Here is a 25014-nt window from a genome sequence, read left to right as displayed (position 1 = left end):
CTGTCTGACTTATCGCCGCCTTCCACGACAGATTCGAAACATTTTGAAGCCTCTTATGAAGTAATACTTGCGTCCCATGTACATACTGTGATTTGCAGTGAATGAATGAAAGAACGCGAGAAGAACGCGAGTTTACCGCGTGTGAATTACTTCATATTCATTTCATACTTATTTTTTTCAATCACAATCGCAGTCGCATGAGGCATCAAAATGACGGTCTCTGCAGTAGGCGCGGTGATTGTGGTAGCGTTAATTAATTCTTAGCCTACTATTGATACCTCCAAGCCCCAGAAACAATTTAACGGTGACGTTGACTATACTGTCTGGTATAGTTAACGATAGAGAGTCGCGTACTATAGTATTATATTATGCTATACGACTATACTGTATTTAGTATAGTTAATAATAATAGCCATATTATATTTCTTCTGCGACTGATATGACTATTTAAAGCTACTGGTACTTAGAGATGTGTCAATAGAGGGTAAAGGCTTAATCCGCTTCCGGCCATCTCCTTCTCCCAAACCGTCGAACTGAAAGCCGCGAAAATTGCGGGCTTTAGGGTCTACGCGATCGCAAATAATTCATACAACTCTGTGATTTTACCTTTTACGTTTTTCCTTCGTGATGTAAATGATACTTGACGCTAGAACGCTAACTGCGAGTTGGTATCAAATGCCAATTCTTTGTTTGTCTATTGATATATTCCTCATGATTAATGTGAATAAGATTTATATCAATTACAATCATTGATATTTTCTTTTTTTTTTAATTGCGCAATTTCGTGATATAAAAAATGATAGCTTTTTAACACTTTGTAGCATCGTGAGATTTAGTATTAAATATTTAAATTTTATTTAAAACGCTATAGCGTTAGCAATGAAACACAATAATTAGTTGCCACGATTGTTAGGTTTTTTCTAAATTTTTTCTTTTATATTGCTAAATTGTTTTCTTTTATATTGCTTTTAAAACGTTCGAGATCGTATATTGCAAAGTGTTAATACTAATTGCTAATTACGTTAGCGTTCTAGGGTTTAAGCACGCGCACACTTAATAGTACATGCATAAGTTTTCTGTACTACGTCGCCTGCGTACGCTAAAAAAGAAAGTTTAACGAAACAGAGAAGGAAGGGTAAAGATAGAGAAGAATGTAAAGTCTAGGTATCTCCGAACTAATAAGAGCCTCCGTTTCTTGATTTTTGTATGCTTCTTTAAAACTGTCTGATACAAGGAAAAACAAAGGATAAATAAATGTGTACCAATCTCTGAATAAAACACCACTCGCCTCAGTTTTTTTTCTATCCTCAATCGCACTTAGAGTAAGAACTATTATTCTACTTTAATAAAATCACGGAAAAGATACTTTTTGTTGAAGAAAAATAACAAAAACAAATTTAGTTATAAGAAATGCGCAAAAAATGTTAATCAAAGTGAAAAAAATGTTATCTCGTATCATTTTTATTTCTAACTCCTTGTGCAATTTATTGATAACAAAAGATGTAAAAAAAATTGTGTAATGAAAAGGTGTAATAAGAACCAAACATTTGTCAAGTATAAATATTTTATTCTTTAGCGCCATATCTAATAAGAATTTCAATAACATCGCTATGATTACTTCTTCGAGCTATCATCAGTGGTGTGATTCCAAAAGAAGCTTCGTAATTCACATCGATTAGATTTTGCTCCAAAATGTACTCAACAGCCTCCGCATTGCCAGTTAGTGCAGCAATGTGCAGAATAGTTTGACCGACGTTGTCTACAAGATTGACGTTTGCGCCCAAGTATATGATGCACTTTGCCGCATCCAGGTTTCGATGCTTCATCGCTTCATGAAGCGGCGAGGAACCTGAAGAGTCTTGTGCATTCAGAAGATTTACGTTTGATGCGACAAGCAAGTTAATCACTCTCTCATGGCCGTGAAATGCTGCCAAATGGAAATTGAAGAAACGAGTTGTATATTATAGGTCGAAATATGAAGAAAAATTAATAAATAGTAAATAAAAGCAATTAAAAGCAATTAATAATAATTTAGTCAAAGACACTAAAATTATTTTAAATTCTCTTTTAAATATTAAAAGAGAAATATAAAATATAAGAATATCGATTTAAACATAAATATAATTCAAAGAATAATGCTAAACATTTTTTTAAACAATAAAAGGATATTTTATTAAATAAAAGAGATTATAGTAGACTCTTTTTCTTACATTTTCTAATTTGTCCAACAATATTCCTAACAATAAATTATAATTGTATAAGTTAATGAAAGTTAATAGAAAGTATACAAAAGTATCAGTTCTCAGTGGATAAATTACTCGCAAAGTAGTAGCGTTACCAGTAGTTGACTACCTTTACCTACTGCGGACTTCAGTTCTGTAACCGAATCGATATAGACTTCTCCACTGAAGATAATAATAATTTCTATGAATAACTCAGTGCTTATTTTAAAAATGTCTACATACTTAAGGGGATCCTAAAGCCATCTGTATTACCGACTAAATTGTAATTTTTGTATAACAAATACTTTTTTCTCTTTCACAGATTCGAAAATCCTTTTTCAGGATTAAAGTATACACATTAATACGTGTTTGTGAAGTGGAGTTTATGCCGAGAACGACAAAAAATTTTTCTTAAGATTTTTCAATTTCGAAATTTTTTGTCGTTCTCAATATGATATATATAACTTCGTTTTTACATTTTCACTTCACGAAAAATAATAATTCTTTATTTCAGTCAAAACAAAGTCGAATTATGATATTTTTAATTATTAAATCCCAAAAAATATGTATGCCAAATTTTTAACAAATTTTTTTCTATTCTTTAAAGTTGATTCCTAACGTTTTGAATAATATTTTTTTAAACGACGGATCTTAAAGATTTAGAGAAAAATCAACATATTGCAAATATGTATAATTACCAGCAATGTGTAGCGCGCTACGACCATTGTTACTTCGATCATCGATGCATTTTGGCAAATGCTTCAACAATATATTGATCACATTTTCATCACCAGTTCGGCAAGCGATGAGCAATGGCGTCCAGCCATCTTTATTGCGCAAACATGCGTTAGCATTAGCGGCTAAAAGGGCGTCGATACATTGACATGCTGTGAGACCACTTTTAGTGCATGCAAGCATCAGAGGTGTCCAGTCGCCGCGCTTTAAAGCGTCTACCGATGCACCTTCATTGATCAAACGGTAGTATTTCCAATTAACGTCACAAATCCATATAATTTAATACAATTTAATATATAATACAAATCCAAATAAAATATAATTAATTTAATTACACATTAATCAATTAAAGTTTATAATGTAAATTAATTTTTAAATATATTCATGTAAAAAGGTAATTAAATATAACTTAATTTTACGTATTTCAAAAAATATAAATAAATTAGATATAAAATGTATAAAATATTTTTTTTAATTTACATGTAATTAAAAGCAGACTACAGTTTATTTATCATGGCAAATAATTAATTGAAAAAAAGGAAATATGACAGAATACCCTTTCCCAGTAAATACTTCAAAATATCTTCGTGTGCAATTTGTGCAGCTTCGTGCAATGGCCTTTTCATGTCTTTGTTAGTAACATCGACCTTAAATGCCAGCATGTTGAATCCTTCGCACAGATATCTCACGATGTTCATATTTCCCTCTCGTGCAGCCACATGCAACGCAGTATCGCCGGACGTCACATAACGAAAGTCGCTCCAATCGCGAATTCCGTGTTTCTCAACTAGAGTTTTCATTTTATGTATGTCTCCACTGTGACAGGCACGCAGAAAATTGCACGACACATCAGGAATCTTCGATTGCAACATCATTGAGTATGCTTCGCCGAAAAAAATCAAATTTTTAACTCGATGCAATTAATAGAAAGCCGGACAAAAAATGTAGAAAATTTTGCGTAAAATTAAAGTGGTAATGGACAATCGACGAGAATTGAGAGTCGACACGAAACGTACTGTTAACACTGCGCTGTCACTGCTGCTCTCTCTCTGTACAAACTTACAATCACTATCGTGTGACTGTACTGACTGCCAGTTTTTCCATAACGAAATACATTCGATTTCTTATTTACCGATTACCGGTTATATCTCAGCTCTGTCTAAACACGGAAAATAATTTCAGCAATAAATATAAATGTTATTTAAAAAAGCAGTAATTTGAACAATTTGAGTAAAAAAAATGGCGTTATATTTTCCAAATAATTCTTAAAACAATTTTTTAATTTAAGACACGAAAAGAATATTAAATTCTATATTTACATCTGTGAAAAATAATAATTAAAAGAATAGAGAAAATATATTTGATATTTGATATTACGTACATATATTTGATATTTTTTCTTTGAGATATTCTTCAAAAACATTACACTTTTATTTTTGCCGATGATTCTCCATACGAGAGGAGACATACCTATAATATACACAGAACGAGAGCGAAGGAACGAAAACCAAGGACAAATATATAGTCAAGCTCCATTATGAGGTGTAGGCATGTCAAAATTATCATACATATTGGCTGACTAGATGCCGACAGGAAGATACGCTGACCGGTCCCAAAAGGTTCGATTATTTAAACAAACCTGATCGAGTGATACGATCGCGGTCACACCCACTACTTTAACGCGCCTTCGTATAAGGACAACAAGAAATTCTCGCTCAGGTGAGAGATCCTGTGTACCAGGACGAGCCCTCGTGTTCAGTATCGAGAATCCTTTCACTCTTGAATTACTCCTAAAATTGACAAAGTTTCTTTTTTTTAATTACGTATATTTGATCATCTTCTGTTAATTTAAATTTAACTTTTGACTTTTTTATGTTACTGCATATCTATGAATTTCAAAATTGTTAACGTACGTGATTATACGTAAACGCAAGTATTGAAGAAGATATATTTTACTAATTTATATGTATATTAAAAAAGATGAGGAAGAATTAAAGAAAAGCGAAACTAAGAAATTTTTATCAGATTTACAGTTGTACTTGAAGACAAAAATTAGTATCATCAGACTACATTAATCTAAATAATCTCTTAACCAATTTCTAGATTTTAATTTATATTATCTATTACTTTTACAAATAAAAATTTCCAAAGTGTGGAATTGTATAACATAAAATTAAATTAGTTATTTTTATGAAAGAATTTATAATATAGAAAGATAACATTTTAATATTTTGGAATTTTTTTCTAAAATATGTACATATTTTAAAGTAGTGTACAATAAATATCAATTTACATGTACATTATATCATGCTTTCAAAAAAAATTCTTTATCAGATATGAAATTTTATCTATTGTTTAAGAACAATATATTTCTCATATTATATCTCTTTCTCTCTCTCTCTCTCTCTAATTTGAACATAAATTTTCTCTCTTAATATAAATTATAGTTTCACTTACATTGAACTACAATTTCCCGTCAGGCTTTCAACAATTCTCATTTAGCGAATATTACCGAGAGCTGCCTACTGGGCGGGGTGTGCAACCTTACCGCAGGGTGCACAAATGAAACGATTCGGGGGGTGAACGCGTACGTGAGCAACAATTTCCCTGCGTGCACGCGCCGAAACGAAATTCGTGTTGTATGCGCATGGAAATTACGAGTAGCACACGCGTGCGCTTAACTCTCACACATGAATAATAAACGAGGTGCTAATGCGTGCCCCTTCGACACCCCTGCTTCTCTCCGTCTTAACTGAACCGGCGTGTCCGAAAGCGCACGGTAATCAGACACCCGCGGTTACATCACTAATTCATTCGCTCATTTTCCGTCGTCTATATCGATTGCCGAGTGTCGTTCTGCAGTTTCTTCTATAAGCATATGCATATCATGTATTAAATGCAAAGACTTTGTATCAAAAGATAAAAGTCCTTTTAATAGAAAAAAAATCAAAACCAATAGTTTTTTTTATCTTATTAAATAATACCTAATCATTGAATAATAAATTGCGAGTAAGGCCTTTTTAAAAAATATTCTTTTAAGAGATTTGATTTTTATAAATGAAAATTTATTTCGCTCCTAATTTTCTATGCACTAGTTGTAATATCTAAATACGTTGGAATATTCAGATGTTTAAAAAGCATTTAAAAATATCTGTTGTCGTATATCTTTAATAATTATATATTTCACACTCATTTCTATTTTTATTCACATTTTCATTATATGCCTTTAAAATTTTATTTTTATAAATAAAATTTATATCTTGCTCCTAATGCTCTATGTACTAATTGTAACAATTAAATACACTAGAACATTTAAATGCTTAAAGGGCATTTAAAAATATCTATCGCCACATCTATTGTCATATCTATTATAGTCTCTATTGGTTTTATATGTCTTACATCTATTTCCATTTTCCTTCACATTTTCGTTCACACGTTTGCCACATGATGAAAGTCGTTAAGAATAAGAATCAAACAAATTATTCAATTTGACAGCAGACTTACTACTTTAAGAGATGAGCGATTTTATTACCGGCATCTATTTATTTAATATTGAGTATCTGGATATGATATTAAGGTAACTACGGGCTAAAACTGTGAAGTTCGATTCGACTAAATGGCAAATGGAGAAGTTAAATGGCAAACGAGAGGATATTTGTCCGTGGATCAAAGTACGGTATTGAGTAGGCGTATCGCCAGAGGGGCGGAAGGGGGGTCAAACAGTCGATCTCTCAGTTTTGCCGCTTAACGAAGATCGCCTCCTCTTTAAATGAGACTCGATGACCGAGCGGAAATCGAAAGCGCATCGCGATGACACCGTAAGAAAGTTACGAATCCGAACGCTCGCCTGCCGTTCGCATTTAATCCGCCAATAAATTGTGACCGCTAATAGATTGTGGCGTGTGTCAGAGGTGTGTCTCATCGTAAAAGTGCAACCGAACATGATTCAATGAACGGGCAAGTCATTATTAAATTCTTTGTTTTTCTAATATACATTATAAGATGTATAATATAATATCAATTACTGTTACATATTAATTAATTAATATATACATATGCGATTGAGTGGAAGTTTAGGTTTTTTTTTATACATCTCACAAGACTCCTTTTGACTATACACTTTATATATGTTCTTTGTGACTGATTTTGTCATGAATTTGATGTTATATATTGATGAATGGTTATGTATTACAATCAGTAATACATCGTTAAATTTTATGACATTTCCGTGTTTTGCCGCCAAAAGTAACAGTATCTTATGTCAGAGAATGGAAGTAGTTACTGTAACTGCCGTTACTTACAATTAGTTTTAGTTACCTCGTTGTAGTAACGATTTGATAATGACGTTGCGAATTCTTTTTGATGATAATGTAACATCAGAGTTGGAACAGTTACTTATAACAGGTTGGAAAAGTTATTTGTTACTAAAAAAAAAATAACTTGCAATTTGTAACTCGTTACTTTTTAATGTAACTTGTAACGAACTCTAATAACACAGAGATGTTCTTAAGATATCCAGAGGACGTCTGTATGTCCTGTGAACATCCCCAGGATAAAGTGTGCTATTAGGGGAGTAACTTTAAGCTCGATCTATATAACACGCAGAACGTGGACGCAGGTCGCTAGTTTGTTGCAAGTGTTAGAAGTATTAACAGATTTCAATTTTTAATTAGTAAATATTTAATGTACGTGGGTGGTTCAAGTCAAACCGGGACTTTTATTCTCATGAACATAAAAATAAAAGTCCCGGTTTGACTTGAACCATCCACGTATTTTGCAAATGTGTGTATTTTAAATATAGAAATCTTTGCCTCAATGCTGGCATTGACATCAGAACTGTGCAACGCCAGGGATGTGTCATCACCGGGGAGGCTAGCGATGTGCAAAAAGTCGACAGGGTGGCTTTTTTAGCCATCTCACCCTCGCGTTCTCGAACGTACAATCGAACGGATGGACCGGACTTGGGACTCCCGTCTTTCAGCGGACGTCCCTGTCTCTCGAGATTCTCTCTTTCGTGTCTTTCTCTCCGTTGAACGACGAAAGAGGAAACTTCCTGCGGCTCCGGGTCGATCTTTCGGGTGCGGCGGTGCAATAAAAAACAGTCCAGTCAGCGGGGCGTGGATATCGCCGATGGCACGGACGACCACGTCGCGTTCGTCGAGTCGACGATCGTCTCTCGGCCCTATTGCGCTACGCCGCGCCGCGCCCGTTTCTTTATTTATTCCTTCGCCGTTTACGTTTTCGGTTTATTGTCACGACGCGTCCGAATGATATTTGTATCAGCAAGTTTGTCAATTGTCGAGCTTTTTTGCGTACTGCGCCGTTTATAACGGTCTTTTATTTAATAAAAGAATCTTCTATTTGTACATATAAGAAAAAAATTGATATGCATGTATTTGTTTGACGCTTTATTTATTTCATACTTGGTCTCAATTAATCAATTTATGTTTGTAATTGATTCAAATTTATGCAGATTGATTTGTATGACGCAGAAATGAATAGAGTGACGTACATGTACTAAAAAGCCACCTGTTATATTATATTATGTTATATTATTGACGTCTGTCCTATTCTTTCCGCTACTCTTTGTTTTATTTTTATTTATATTGTATCAGAAAATTTGGAAAATTGTACACTTTAATAACTAATCAAATCGAATTAATTTACTTCATTGTTAACTTTTTTCATTTATTCATAATTGATATATAAATACTATAATTAAATTAACAATATTACTAGCTAACTATTAAATATATTTTTCTCTTAGATGTAATAAATAATTTACTAATTAATCTATATCTTTTTGTTTATATTATTATCTTGCTTCTCAGTATTCTTTATTATTTAAAAAAAACACAATTACTTTCTAAAACTAAAATCACATTTATATCCGATTGTTTTAAGGATAAGGTATTTTAATTTCTAATAACTATAGCATAGTCATTGCAGAATGAGCATTATCAACAGAAGGCATTCAGCATCGCTAATAAGAAAAGAGAAGACAGAAAAGAGAAAGCCACCTAAGCCGTGTCGACGAGATTCCGCAGGAGCTGTCATCACGTCTTCGTCATTATCGTCACCGTCGTCGTTCGCGCTAGAACGATCCGGCACAAGATGTATGGGGGAGACGGTGCCTGAACAGGCTGGATGGAGGAAGTTGGTTAGCCGCTGGTAGCCAGGATATCAGTATCAACGCGGTGTAATCAGCGAACCACGCCCATTGGCGCTATGCTCGCTCCGTTCCGCCCACTACGGCAATTACACCCTCGAGTCACCCACTGGAGGGGAACATTAAACTCTCCCCCATGCCCCCTCGCCAGAATGTTCTACTCGTCCCACCTCTGCATCACCCCTCGACCTCCTTTCTTACCTTCGTTCTCCTTTTGCCAGCCAGTTGTTTCTTCCAAAGTTCCTTTTCTCTTCCTGTGGATCTTCTTTTTGTTGTCTCTCTTTCGATTTTTATTTCTAATTGCTGCTCGCCGGAGTGTAAACAAAGCAGAATAAAATGATTACCGCGTTATCTCATTTTTTCAATCCTCTTTCAATTATATATTGAACGTGTATTGTCTGGCCTGCATTGTATAAAATATTGTAGTAGGATGAATTATACCTTTTGGAGAGCAAATGGTTTGTTTATCTACTTAATGTATAATTATTGTATAATTGTGCAAGTATAATATAATTATGCATTAAAGTGGCTCCAGATGGCCAATGCACGCCACAATTAGAAAATAGTACAACCTACACATTTATAATTATCTATACAAATCTGTACAAATATAGGCCAATATTTAGCGAATGTGCGCAAAGTTGGCGTACATTAGCCATGTCATTTGAAATTACCTTTAATTTCTGATGCTTTTTGCTTATCTGATTGATTTAGAACGGTTGTCGATAAAACAAATTTTTTAATTTCTGTAATTTTACAATAATTATATTTTACTCATTCAATTACTTGAAATTAATTTCCACGATGGGTTTCTGCGATTTGCGTGGTATTCTTGGATAATTCACGTATTCCATAATGCAGCAGTCATCCAATATACGTTATGATATAGTAAAACGAGCTAACTGCATGTTCAACTACATGATTTTATAGATATACTATGGGTGTGCTCCGTTTTACGCTTACAGGGCTTGTAAGCATCATATGTCATTGTTTAATATTTGATAGACAACAAAGATGAACTGATGCTACAGCTTGTAAGCGTGCACGAAAACGGAACGTACCTTATATCATTAAATGCAACAACGTGTAAAATAGTCACGGAAATAATGACAATAAAATTATTCAGCAAGAAATAGGTGAGAAGAGGTTCATTTTATTTCAGCACGTTGCAGAAAATGTTCATCGAACTTTTCTTCGAAGAAATCTCGAGCTTCTATAACTATCGAAAATTACTCTAATTGTTTGATACTTAATTTAAATCTTTTCGTGGTAATCCTTTCACAGATATTATGAGTTTCCTATTACGTTAGTTTTTAAACACACAGAAAAAAAGATTTTCTCTGCCACAGCTAATCTTAGTTTGTTATAATATATTTGCTGCCGTAACTATAAATTTATAAACTACAGCGAAATGGTTTGCTGTTGCTGCTATAATATAGATATCATAGCTAAGACATTAGCTATAATACCTATATTTTAGCTGCCCATATTTTACACCTGCCATTTAGTTACCACATGCAGTTTTTAGTTACGACAGCTACTTTTCTTTTTCCGTACATGCATCTTTTTTACATTTGCTAATTTTGCATTAAATGCGGAAATGATCGATTAAGATCAAGTAAAAAAAGCAAATGATAAAAATATAGGAAATGGGAAATATAAATTAATCGAATTTTAAAGAACAAGGATCGTATAACTCATATAGGCAAATTTGGATTGGTTTATATTCAATATTGACAGTGAAGTTTGATATTAATAGTTCCAACAATTATTGAATGCTTAAATGTATACCGGAAGAAGAATAATGAAGAATGAGCAAAAATAAAAGGAAAAGAGCAGATCATTAATAACAAAAATAAAAAATATGATAATGTACTTTATATTTAAAATTAATCTGCATAAATCATGTTTAGTTTTTTGTTTAGTTTAATTTTTGAAAAAATTATTGAATTGAATATAATATCGTGGCATACACTATCATGAAGTATTATACGGTCATATATACAATTGGAAAATTTATGTTGAACATATTTTACGTGTCCTGAACAGTCCATCCAAACTTTTATGTTAATTTAATGCAAGATGAATATATTAGAAAGTAACACAAACATTATGTGATTAACAAAAAAATGTAACGCTTTGGCGCAATTTGTTTCCAAATTTTGTCAAAGTGTTATATTTTATATATTAATCTAATCCCCCTTACATTCATTATATATTTATTTCTCTTAGAATTTACATTTTAAAACTATTATTTTTATGTATTTGTTCTACACTACTCATGAATTATGTTATTTTAATATCAATTAAAAAATGTTAAATATTAATATTCAAATAACATATTATAATATCATATTATATTAACGCTTAGGTCAACTCTATATAAAAATTTTAACAAGGACCGATTTTAACACAAGTGCAAAATGTTTTTTACGTATAGTATCAAATAAGGTTTTGAGTATCAGTTCGAGATGCAAAATGAAATTTATACTGTTCACATGTTAGAATTTGGCGATTTCAATGCCCGATGAAGTACTGCTTCTATTCGTCTTTTAAGATAAAGAAAAACATAGTAAAAAAATTTGTGTATTTGTGTTGGAAACGGTCCACTCACGTTTGTGTTAACAGTTTGTGTTGAATTTTTTAACATATTCCAGTGTTAATTTAACATAATATGATTATGTTATTTAAAGATTTTTTTGAAATTGATATTCAATGTTTCTTAGTGTCAAAATAATACAATTTATGAGTAAGTGACCAAGTAACATAAAAATAATGTGTTTTAAAACGTAAATTATAAGACAAATGAATGAAATATGTGTTAATTTAACATATCATAAATGTTAATCTTCTGAAAAAAAATATGTTCCCACGGTATGTTTACAAACTGTGTCAGTGTTATCTTTCTTTGTATTTATTCTCTTACATAATATTTGTGTTACCTTCTAACATATTTATCTTGTGTAAAATTAACTCAAAAATTTGAGTGGACCATTTGGGACATGCGATTTGTGTTAAATTCAACATATTTTTTCCAACTGTATAAATATAACTTAAAGTTCATTTTTTACTAAGAAAGATTAATTTAAATTTAAATAAATTAAATTAAATTACATAAACCTTGTTTTTTGACAAAATTAATTAAAAATGTTAATATAATACAAATAAATATAATAAATTATATTATTAATAATAATTAATTAATCTATCAGATTCAACTTCACATTACTAAATTTATTGCAATTGCGTGTTTAAAGAATATGAAGAAAATTGTACCAAGTACAGATAGAACGACATTCGACAGACGTCCGGAACAGTATGAGAGGACATTCGCTACGCTCTCTCGTGCCGCGATTTGTTCGCTCAATTTCACGGTCCTTTCGGGAAAAATGAGAAAATCTCTCCTCTTGGCCATGGCAACGAGTGTGGGAAATAGACCGCGTTATTCTCCCGCGGTTGACTCTGCGACACGCCCATGGCGAACGCGCGGATTAAAACGTTCCTTTCAGTCTTATGCTCGCCACGCTGGTAACGAACGGTTTAATGCTAGCGAATAATCATAGGGGACTGTAGTTTAATTCAATTACATTATATTTGAGTTGATGGGAAAAAAACAAAGTACGTGTGCACTCGTGCGACGCGTAATATAAAATTAGATTAATAACAAAAATAATAATATGTGCCCTCGATCGACTGTCCTTTGCGACGGCAACGCAATCGAAGTCACTGTCACCGCCGTAATCTCTGGATGACCTTCCGGAGCATGTCCGCGGCACGATTATTAATTTTCCGCTTCTTCCGGAAGCCGTCGGCTCGTTCTCATCGACCGCAAAGGACATGGTAACGTCGCCGTCCACAGCTCATCGTACGTTACCAAGCTGTATAGGGGAGAGTCGCTCTTTCCGTGTCCTCCGGGTAGGCGTGGCGGCGTCGGGAGAGATGATTTATCCCTCGCGCGAGGCGCAGTAACTGCCGAGATCGCTGGCTAAACGACCGCGCCGGTCCTTTTCGTGTATTAACCGTAATGCACTCTGCCTTGCTATTGTGTACACTGTATACGATCCCGATCCCTCCCTCCTTCCCCTTCCGCTCCTACGAGGTCCCTTCAACCCCCTTTTCAACCATCACTGACGATCTTTCGTGTTTTTCCACCTCTCATCATCTTCTTCTATATCATTTTAATATTCTTGTAAAATTTTTCCGTTATTTGTAAAAGATATTTCTGATTGTTGAAAAAAATATAGAAATGTTATTTTATTGATATTATCTTTGCCATAGTTTGTTCTACATTGTTAAATTTATAGTGTCAAATTTAATTTAATGTGAGTCGCCACTGAGTCCTACTCAATCATATCGTTATTTTATACTAAAATAATGGTTATATTTGACACGATATAGTATCAAATTTAATTATCGTTTTAGTAAAAAATAACGACATATTTTAGTAGGAACAGTGGCGACCCAAATTAGGTTAAATTTGACACTATAGATTTAACAGTGTATGTTTACTCTTTGTTCTTAAGATTAAATTGATTATAGCTAGATACTATTACTTTATATCATCGTTTCATTGTCAGACGTGATTTTTTTTATTATGGACAATATGTTACATTGATCCAGAAATGGCAAAATAATATAATTTTGATGAATAGTGTATATTTATACCGTAGTGTGTGTGTGGTGTTTCTATTCATTTATATATCTATTTGTTTTTTAAGGATTTTAATAATCATAATATTATTGCAAGAAAAATCATAGTATAGAAAAAACGAAACTTTATGATAACACTAATATTTACAAAGATTTATGTAAAAACATCTGAAGACTGTTTTTAGAATAATTTTTGACGCTCAGTCCGAATCTGTCATCGAAATATTTCCATCATCAGGTCCGATTTATATATAAGAAAAAATATCTTTTTCTAATATATACGATACAGAGAAGTTTTATTAAAATTAGAAAACAAATCAGAAGAGCTTTAATTTTTATTTTTATGACTTTGGATTAATGTCATATATTAAAGTTCAGAAACATTCCCCTCAATATCTCTGATAACTTCTCAATTATTTCAAGTCCTAGTAAAAAGTTCGCCTTGCTCACTTGACAATATATTATTAAGTTATTTGGAAAAAAATACTAATATCTTAAAAATTGAAATTGCGATGCCATTATATCTTAAAAATTCAACCTGATGAAATTTTTCTGACGGCTGATTCGAACTCAGCGTTCCAAAGTACAAAATAAAATGGTTTTCCTTTCTTGCACTAAAAATTATTTAAATTTTGTAAACTGGTGTAATTATTGTGGTGTCTCAAAAAATAATATCAATATATTTTAAAAAGTATATAATTATTAAATTAGATAACTCTTGTTGATGTTACGTATGCTTATTACTTACCTAAATAGAAGAGATCACCTGTCATCAATTATCGCACCGAGAAAATATTCGGTGCTCGCGTATTTCCATCGTGCTTCCGCTTCAAAAGTCACGGCTGTTTCGAGTCAAAGGAGGCTAAATCGAATTAGCCGGCTGACACATTGACGTGTTTTGCATCGTGTATCGTCCTACAGTTGCAGCAGTCTGGCCGAACCCGGCATATGGGGTCACGCCTACGAGGTGAACGAAGGGGGGCCCGGATTTCGGCCGTCGATCCCTTTTAGAGGTTCGGGGCCCGCACGCGCCGTAGCCTGCGAAAATGCGCAATCCGCCGATTTGGGACGACGAGGTGATCTCGTGGGAGCACCCGATGACGATGAGTCGACCCGGGACGGCCCCCTCAAGGACCGCGACGAAATTGTCAAAACAAGGCAAACGCGGGGGTCTTCGATTAGCGATCTCCGTCGACCAAATCGGCAGAGTCGAAAGTCGACGAACTAACTTGGAATATGTAATCTATTATTTAAAGCCTGTTACGTCGATAATGCTGCACTTTGGATACAAGACTCTGGGAGAATCCAATATTCTGATTTAAGATTTGTTACGTCATGATTTACTTGATTTCTAAAGATTTCCTGTACCCTATGAGATGCATCAGATCAATCACACTAATTATAGCTTTGTAGCAACCCGACTTTTAAAGCTCATACTTTTCCGATTTTATTGCAACAATACAATTTGTATAAACTTTCCTTAATATGTAAACATTTTTGGTTGCCAAGGGATTATGTAAGTGCCGTTTATTTTAACGAGTCGTCCTTCTTGATCAGAGTCACAGTGTGCCGGGGGTGCGTATAAGAGGCAAACGATATATATATATATTTCGGATTATAGTCGCACGTTTTATTGCCGACACAGTATTACAACGTATGCAAGTCTATAGCCCAACGTTTTGTGCGCTTCCGCTTTATTGTAATGTTTCACCAGTGTAATGCAGCTGCAATGATCGCACGGCTGATCGATACGCGATATCGCTACCACGTAATAGTTGCCCGTCGAACTGACACCCACTGCTTTAACATAAACTATCTACAGCAAGTATAAGTTACGGTGTTTATGCCAAGTTACTATCTACGTGTACGTGTATATTTACAAACTTCCAGGATTTGCTATTTACTATTTACAACGCGCGCTATATAAAGTCGGAACTCTCATTTCGAAAAAGGATAAAGTGTTTAATCCGAAATCATCTTAATTACTTTATTTTTTTTACGTAAACGAATACTTAAGGTGTTTTTACAATTAAAAATCATATTATTAGAGGAAGGTCACCGATACTGACATAGGTCTCCTAAAGCGACATCATCTTATTTCTTAGAAACTAACCTTTGCACCTTATTAATACTAACAAAAACGTGATCTGTTTAGCTAATTAAAGAAGTACAAACTCATAATTCATATATTTGTGGCTTATTTCTATACCAAATCAGCTTAAAACAAATTCTATGAATTCGAGAAGAAAATTCTTACGGTATTCTTTTGCAAATTGCGTAATTAAAATAATAGTGACTGTATTATTGATAATATTATGTCATTTTAAATGTTTATAGTTTCATAAATTAATTTTCTTTACAGAATAGGATATATCTTTATTTATAGAATAGGAATGTTGCCTACTATGTCAGTTTTGGAGCCCATTTTGTCAGACGCTCATTTTTTCATAATTTATGAAAAATTTAATCATTGCAAAATTGCAAACAGTATTATAAAAACTGCTTATACTATCTGTGATAGAAGACACTTTTTAGTTTGTATTTATGTTTTTGAAGTTGTATTTTTATCTTTTGTTTAAGAAATATTGTCTAAAAATAAAGTGGAATCGGTGACCTTCCTCTAATAATATATTTATATTATTAATTGTTTTCCGATTTGTTAATACTTGAGAATATCATGGACATGGATATTTGCTCACCATTTTCTAAAAAAAAAATAAAAATTATTAAAAAAGAAAATATATAAAAACATTTCAGGCGTTTAGTCTTAGGTCAAGATGTGAGTTCATCAAAGATTTTCGTGTATTTTAGAAAATTTTAGAAAATTGGATGTGAAAATTGATATAATAGAAAGCGAATTAAATAGAGAGAAAGCTAAAAAATATACTGACACAACCAAGAAAATTAAGTTTTCTGAAAAAAAGAAAAAAAATTATTTTTTTTAACCCAATAGAAAATAATTGATTATAACCATATAATATCAGCAAAAAAGATTTTTAATATGATTAAGTTTTATTTTTGTCATTTTCATTTTACAACATTCAAAAAGGTATTTTTTTCGAGTTATAACGATTTTGACGAGTTTTAATGAAATATTAGATTACTTTTGGTAATTGATAGAGTAACATTTATATACTTAACTCATTTATATAGTAATAACTCGAAAATCATGTTTTTTGATTTGTATCACTTTCAAAATGATTACTAAAAATATAAAGGAGTTACTTAAAATCAAGAATATCAGAACAACTTCATGCCATCGTTGTTTAAGCACAATGGTTTGATTTAAAAGAAAAATTCATTTCAGTATGCTCTTGTCTGATCGAGCAACACAATAGATAAAAGTCATATAAATCAAAGAAAGAGTTCGTGTTTATCTTCTTATAATGTTTCACATTTGTCATAGCTTTTTTTAATTTTTTGATTAACACTATATCCAATTTTAATGAGAACTCGACTTCATCTTATCACGCGTGCGCCTTATGCCAGTGATCGATCTACCTCTATTTGTTCCTTTCATATTCTTCTATCAAACATCCAAGTTTACCCGTTCGCGACGTTCACTACCTTCCGGAGGATCCGAGACCGGCTCGATGTGCTGGTATCGCAAAGGCCCTTAGACCACCCCCGACCCCGATTTCCACCCCCATCCCGGCGCCCAGAGGTGGCTGTACCTGACCGCTCAAATTCACTGATGTATTCACTAGTCCCAAAGCATCGCCCAACACTGACGACGATGCTCCCGAGGACCCACCCTCGCTCGAAGGCGTCGGTCTCGCGCGTGGTGCTCTCGCGCACTTCTCCAGATGATGGTGATGCGATCTGACCGCTAAACGGCTCACATGCACCGGTATCGGCACCACGATTCTTGTACCGGAAGTGTGTTGTCCCGTGGCACCATTGTGGCGTCCAGAAGCACTGGAGGCCGTCTCCGACACCGACGCCTCCGCCGCTCAGTCCGGCTTTCACCCGTTTCCATTTGGCACGTCGATTCTGGAACCAGATCTTCACCTGCGCCAAAGTTATACATCATCGATTTTAAAGTTATGTAATTCTCTTGGTAGAAAAGAAGAAGTTGTAAGAAGTTTATACATAGTAATATAATTTGGTATAAATAAAGGGAAAAGCTAAAATGTATTTAAAGAAATTAAAGTCAGTAACTAGACTTGATGGAATAAAAGCTTAGGAAAGCTCGCACGGAATGCAAGAGATTCGGGTTCGATTCCCGACCGATGTAATGTTTTTTACAGTAAAATTATTTACAAATTTTAATATGTCATTCAGTAATATGAATTTAACAGTGTAATGCACACTAGTATATCCAACTGAATTCACTATGGTTGGTTTGTAATTTTTTTTAAATTACTCGAATTCATGATGTGCATTTTCTAAGATTTTCCGTAATTTTTCCCTTTTTAATTTTTATTGCTTTAGTAGTTCTAATATTAATTAGTATTATTGCGAATTATTGATTATTAATTATTAATATTGTAAATTTTAATATTTCTATACAAATTACTTCTCTACTTTGAGGAAAATTCGATTTTATTTGACTGAATCCTAATTTATTTTAAGGTCTTATTTTGTAACTTCTAATTTAGCTCTTGATATTAAGCTCTAGCTGTATGTACAGCTCATCGATTATCACTTTAGTTTAGCACTGACCTGCACCTCCGACAGTTTCAATGCGTGCGCTATGTGTGAGCGTTCTGTTAGACTCAGGTACTTCTTGGCGTGAAATTCGCGCTCCAGCTCGAGCAGCTGTTCCGAAGTGAACGCAGTACGTCGCCGACGAGCTTTGTTGCCACCGGCACCTGATGCTGATGAATTCTGTCCATTCTCTAAAGGTCTGCTAGGACTTGGGGCGGCATTGCCAGCGCCGCTGACGACGCCGTCGGAAATGTCATGACTCTCGCCAGAACCCGCAGCTCCGCCACCCTCTTCATCGCTTTCGGCTGATGCACGACCGTTCTCAGATCCTGGAACATATAAATGATTATATAAATGATTATATATTACATAAATGATTATGAGACACCTGTCAAATATAATCTTTTATTTATAGAATTTATACATATATAATATCAGCTTGTAATATAATTAATAGAATCAAATAAAGAACATACTTTTGACAACGTAATAATGTTTCGAAAAATAATTTACATTACATTTATATTTTGTTCGAAATACCCATTGTTCAATCGCTAATTGCAAGTATAGGTAATAAAAAATGTAGAAAATTTGCTTCTCAATTACCTCCATGTTTAATCTATAATTGAAGTTCGTATAAGAGCGAATAATTGTATTCAGTATTTGAAATGTATAGTCGTCAAATAAAACTGCACAATTCCAAGGATTGAAATCCACGACTAACTTTCACGACATTAAGTCATCAACAGAGTTTATCGCTATCGAGAAGAACATCGCCACGGTATGTATAGCCTGGCGGCTATTTAATATGCGGAGCAGATTGGTCGTTCCTTCATAAAAGTTGCGTTCTTCGATCGTCGACAACGTTTTCTCGTTCGTAATTTCCCGTACAACGTTTTTTTCCCCCCTTCATCCGCGAGACAGTTGAGCACGGCATGCAATATGCACTGAGATATGAAACAAAGTTACCACGGAGTTTGATGACTCCGTCGGTTCATTATTTATTGAAAATTATTCCAACAGAGCACGGTTATAAGTTCCAGTCGAATGGCTCGTGTTCGACTGATTCGACGATCGACTGGATGGGAACGGAAATTTGCGTCAACAAATGTCCACAACAGAAACATTTATCGAAGATTACTTTTGGTATCAAAGAAGACTTTTATATAAAAAAAAAAACTAAACAACAATTTTAAACATTTCGAGTCGAAAATATCTCGGTTTTCAAAATAGCTTTTAAATAAAAAGACTATAATTTGTTCTGTGTAAGAATTTTTAAATCGATGAATGTATGACAGTCTACGTTATTTGTATAAATACAATGATCAATGCTATTAACGCGTTAAAATAATAATAAATAAACACGCTATTTGACGAAATATCATATAATGACATATAAGATCCAACCGAGATAAATTAACATAAATTAAAACTTATAGACGTGTAATACACATATCTCCTAGAAATGATATAAATAGAATCGTACAGCTTTCTTCTCGCGCGTTGTATTTTCTCCGCAACCGCACGTGATCAACACAACTTTTCCCACCGCAACGTGGCCGGATCGCATGATCAAGAGTTGATCGTTATTTGCGGGCGCATTATTTCCTGCTAAAGTTCGTTGTCAACGGTCAACTCGGCTATGGTCAGTCTGACTTATTCATCGGCCGCGATTCGCGTCTTTCTTATCCGAAGTTCGCGGTCTGACCGACGCGACCGCGCGTTATGGCAGCGCGTAACTTTCCTCCATACGCGCGGTGGTTTGATGCACTCTCCAGTCGTTGATTTATTCAGAAGGTTTCGATTAGGCGAGCGGAACGCTTCCGCGAGCGTACACGGGCGTTGTCCCCTGTCTGCCGTCTTTACACTTCGCGCCAGAATCGAGCGTGTGGATCGATTCGCGAGAACGATGTCGTTATATCGTTGTTTAACGGGCCTCGGCATGGCGAAGCTTTTAAGCCACACTTTTCTAGCGAATAGAGTTATTGGAGTGAGTCTATAACCCAAAACTTAAACGCGACATTGGAATTGACAGTTTTGTTTGTTTGAAACTGACAATTCAACTCTTCTAGGGTATGATCCACTTCACGCTGCAAATGCTTTAAAGCATTCTCTGATTGATCAATTCGTAAAATTTTTTCTTTTAATTGATCAACGAAGCATTTGCTGTGGATTGCACTCTTAGTGAGTACACGGAGAGAATTTTTTCTTAGAGTTTATCCTGAAAATATGATAGTCGTGGGACAATGTATTTTCAAGAATTTTAATGTAAATCTCTCTCTCATTCATTAATAAAACTATACAATAAAGTATAAAATAAGTTTGATTAATCTTACTGAAGTGCATGGTAAAAATCTTTGAAATATTGTATTGTACCACAACTACTATATTTTCGGGGTAAATTTTAAAACAAAATTCTCTCCGTATAGGTGAAAGAGACAAAAGATCGGTGAATAAGCATATGAGTCATAAAGAGAGACTTCGTTTTTTCAATTGAGAAAGGAACCTCTGATATAGAAATAAAGAATAAAATATATCCAGGATTCAATGAAATATGAATCCTAATTAATTCGACATAAAATTTGAATTGTATAAAAAATTTGTTTTAATAGCTTAAATGATTGATTGACATGGAAAATATTGTAAAAGGGATATTGAATTTTAATTCATTGTATTAAAAGCGATTTATGCAACATTAAATAATTTTGCTGAATATTATATCAAGTGCAAAAAAAATATCTGTCGTGCTACATTAGAGGAGAATAATAATAATATATAAAGTCGATCAATTTTTGAAAAGTAGAGTAATTTGATCGCTAAATCGATCAAGTTGCAAATTTATCCGCCAATTACACGAACACGCAACAGATTAATTGGGTCGCGGCATCTTTATTGATTTCACCCTAAGAAAAGCTGCTGGTATCTGTGTCCAAAGTAATATTAAAATATTATCGATTTGTCGTGCACACACATACACACACACACACACACACACACACACACACCTAACAATAATCGGTGAAAATAGTTGGCATGTTCCATAGCTCATGTTTTATTTAACCGCTAGCAAGTGGTAATTATTGAAAACTGTCAATGACGGAGCAACCGGAAATCAAATCATTTAACGATTCTTCATCACCGATTCATCGCCAGTGAATCACAGGTCGTTCATGTCTGATTAATTTTCGCAATCTATTCGATTTTGCTGTTTCCATTTTATCAATTTGTTCATCAGCTGATTTCCGACATTTTCTTCTTATTTGGGAATAAGAGAGAGAGAAAGAGAGAGAGAGAGAAAGCAATTTTAATCTTTAATTTTATATAATCTTTATTATTATAATCTTTAATAAACATATTAAACCTTTAATCCTTTATGGACTATAAAATCTCCGTTTGAAGTCACATCCTTTTATTTTATATACTTGTTCAATTTTTGTGAAATTTGGCTTATGAGGTAATTTCCTATTGCTTATTCAAATCCGAGGTCAAAAATAAAAAATTAAAAATGATGGATTTCATATGATAGACAGAATTTCCAAAAAAATATAATTTAATTATCACAAAATTTGGATTTAGAGCGTCCTTAATGTGATATAAGATCAAGCTTCCAGTTTCGCTTTACTTAAAGCTCAATAGTAAATAACAGTTAATATACTGATTTCCAAACTGATTTTCAAACTCTGATTATAAATTCTGCAACACTAAATCCTCCTTCACAGAGATTATTATCCTTTTGAAATTCGATATCTCCAGGTTCAAACTCAGAGTTACCAAGAACCTCTTAAAACCGATAAACCAAATTATTTTTTTTAATTTGAATTTAAAAATTCTAAATTGAAATTAAAGCGACTTCGAAAACTTTTAGGAAGCAAGATCTTCCATAAATTGCTTTGTTAAAAAGTTACAAGTTAAAATATAGCATTTATATAATTATATAATATTTATGAACAATTAGAATTGTGAATCTTAATAAACATTATAAAACTATTTTTGATATTTTCTTTCTCTCTCTAAGTTCTTTAATCATAAAATCTTTAATTTCTTAAATAGACAAATATGATTTTACTAGTGATGGATTTCTATACGAGAATCTCGGAATATCGTTTCAGAACTTCTCGTGTCATTAAAAGGAATATTTTCGAGATTATCATGTCATTTATTTTTTTAAAACTTTCCAGATATTGAAATTTTTATATTCTCTGACTCTTTGAAAGTAATAATTTTCTAATTTTTAAATAAAAATTATGTAAATTCTATTCTTTATTTTTTAAATTCAAATTTTAATTCAGATATTATGATTTTTATCATTAGTATTACTAATCTCTTTCAAGATTATCATTTCAAGATTCTTAGATCCTTTGATATAAAAAAGTTTTATGACATAATAAGTCCACAATTGTAAATATAGGTATTATATAATGGTAAATACAATAATAGTGAATACAACAATAACGAAATCAATTGAATTATCTTGCTGCCATAATACTTCGCATAATGACGTGTGGTTTCTATCGATCGGCGGAATCGTGCCAATCTCGGTATCGTTGTTACCAAGAGCACTATACCTTTTTTTTCGCGACAAGTACGGTGCGGTCCTTCACAAACAAGATACGATCCTCCCATATCATGTCGGACGCGCCGCAGGATCTCCGTACTCAGGCAATGAATAACAAAAATTCACGGACTGGGGAAACTGCGAGAAAAGCGAAAAAAAATTCGGGGGTCGAGTGCTATCGTTCGAGTTGCAAGTATGGATAACAAATAGTGAGGAAGCGATTTACGCATTTGCAGTAAAGTGCAATAACTCTCATTAGACTGATTGTGAAAAAAAAATACTTAAAAATTTATTTGTAAGATATGATGTTTATTTGACTGAAATAAATTCTTATTATACGAAGAAATAAAATTTTATTCTTATAGCAAATAAACTATCTATATTTTATCCTTTACAATTAATAAGATACACAAGAGATAAAGATTTATAACTATTATATTTCACAAAAATGTATACTTCATAGAAACGTAGAATTATAAGTACAATCAAAATTTTTGTATGACCAATAAATCAAAGAAAATATTATATGTAATATATATGTAATATTTACTTGCGAATATTTCGATTTATTACAATCAGTGTAGTTCGACTATAATCATAGCAGCTGTATATTTATTTTCTACCTTCTTATATGTTTCTCCAACAAGAATCTATAACGTTATAAATTGTAAATCAGCGTTAAAAAATTAAAGGAAAAAAATTACGAAAAATATGAGACGCTTCATATGATATCAGATAAATATATAGTTTCATCTCGTTATACAGAATCCGTTTAGACAATTATATCTTCATACTTCGTACTTTTTTGCTATTTTAGTAACCTGGTGATAAGATTTCAATAGCCACGTGCGCTTCTAGCCGTGGAGGAAATATGTCCGGCTTATTAAGCTTTAAGAAGGCAGGCGAGATTCGCGACCTCGTTCTGGAATAATTTGCTCGATCGTGGCCCGATATAGCGCCCGGCGCGATCGATCGACGAACCTCGCCGGAAGCAATTATCGGGATCGGGCCAGAGGAAACGCTCATTCGCCGCTCGCGTATCACTTCGTGAGTGTATTTTTGGATGTGCGACATGAAATTTCAATCGGACTTATTAACGGGTCGCTCTGTCAGTTTGTGCTACACAATGACGTTACCGAACATTGCGACGATCGATATTGCGCTGCGCCAGTTCATCCGTTTCTTCTTCCTTTTTCTTCCTGCATGAATCGCATGCTGCGAATAAAATATCTATCTGTATTCTCACGGCCGTACGTCAATAAAGGATTAAGATATAGAAAGAATAAGCCGTAAACGAAGTGATAATTGGCTGAGTTATTTTTTAGAAAAAGTTTGCTCTCTCTCTCTCTCTCTCTCACACACATACACACACACACACACACACACACACACACACAGAGTATTGTAAGATGCTAATAGCATCATTACCACAAATTGTAATATTATTATTTCAGCTTCAATTTATAATTGCGTTTCAAATTCAACACTAAGCAGCGCATTATATGACTCAAAGATGTATTTAGAATTTACATATAAAAATATTATTAGACATCAAGATCTAACATCGATCGTATTGGTCCTTTAATTACTTTGATTTATTTAAAATGATAATGTTTGACACAAATATAGAGTTTTTTTATTTTTCTAAGTTCTTCAGTAACAGAATAAATCTTTTTCTATAGTATAATCTTATGTTAACAATTGAAACCTCAGAGCACGAGCGAGCAAGAAAATGTTTATAATATATAATTTAATGAAATATATAATATATATAATATATAATTTAATGAAATAAGTATGTATGTTTGAAAAAAGTTATTTTGCAAGATATAACCAACAAGATATAAAGAACTTGTCGCCAATTATATATGCATTGTATTAGACTTTGTGATTAAATTAAAGAAGATGTAAAATATTAAGTAATCAATTTAAAATATTTGTTCAAATATATATGTGTGTGTGTGTGTGTGTGTGTGTGTGTGTGTGTGTGTGTGTGTGTGTGTGTGTGTGTGTGTGTGTGTGTGTGTGTGGGT

General features: G+C 33.2%; 2 protein-coding genes across 2 annotated transcripts in view; both read right to left on the bottom strand.

Moving 5' to 3' along the window:
* Window positions 1-1565: 1565 nt before the first annotated feature.
* On the bottom strand, window positions 1566-3874 carry LOC108722296 (ankyrin repeat domain-containing protein 16). Its single transcript, XM_018447304.1, has 3 exons — window positions 3514-3874; window positions 2921-3184; window positions 1566-1927 (listed from the first exon to the last, which is right to left on the bottom strand). Exons 1-3 carry the CDS (start codon window positions 3830-3832, stop codon window positions 1566-1568), a joined length of 945 nt encoding a protein of 314 aa, XP_018302806.1. The 5' UTR covers window positions 3833-3874.
* Window positions 3875-17150: 13276 nt separating this feature from the next.
* Window positions 17151-25014, bottom strand: part of unpg (homeobox protein unplugged) — an 18596-nt gene continuing 10732 nt past the window's right edge. The window contains 3 exon segments of the mRNA XM_018447292.1: window positions 17151-17706; window positions 17708-17787; window positions 18442-18755. Coding sequence (XP_018302794.1) covers window positions 17340-17706; window positions 17708-17787; window positions 18442-18755 — 761 coding nt within the window. The 3' untranslated portion in view covers window positions 17151-17339.

Source organism: Mycetomoellerius zeteki, unplaced genomic scaffold (genome assembly GCF_001594055.1).
Source record: "Mycetomoellerius zeteki isolate Tzet28-1 unplaced genomic scaffold, Tzet1.0 scaffold20, whole genome shotgun sequence".
Taxonomy (NCBI): domain Eukaryota; kingdom Metazoa; phylum Arthropoda; class Insecta; order Hymenoptera; family Formicidae; genus Mycetomoellerius; species Mycetomoellerius zeteki.
The sequence above is the reverse complement of the archived record's forward strand: the minus strand, read 5'-3'. Positions and strand labels throughout refer to the sequence as shown.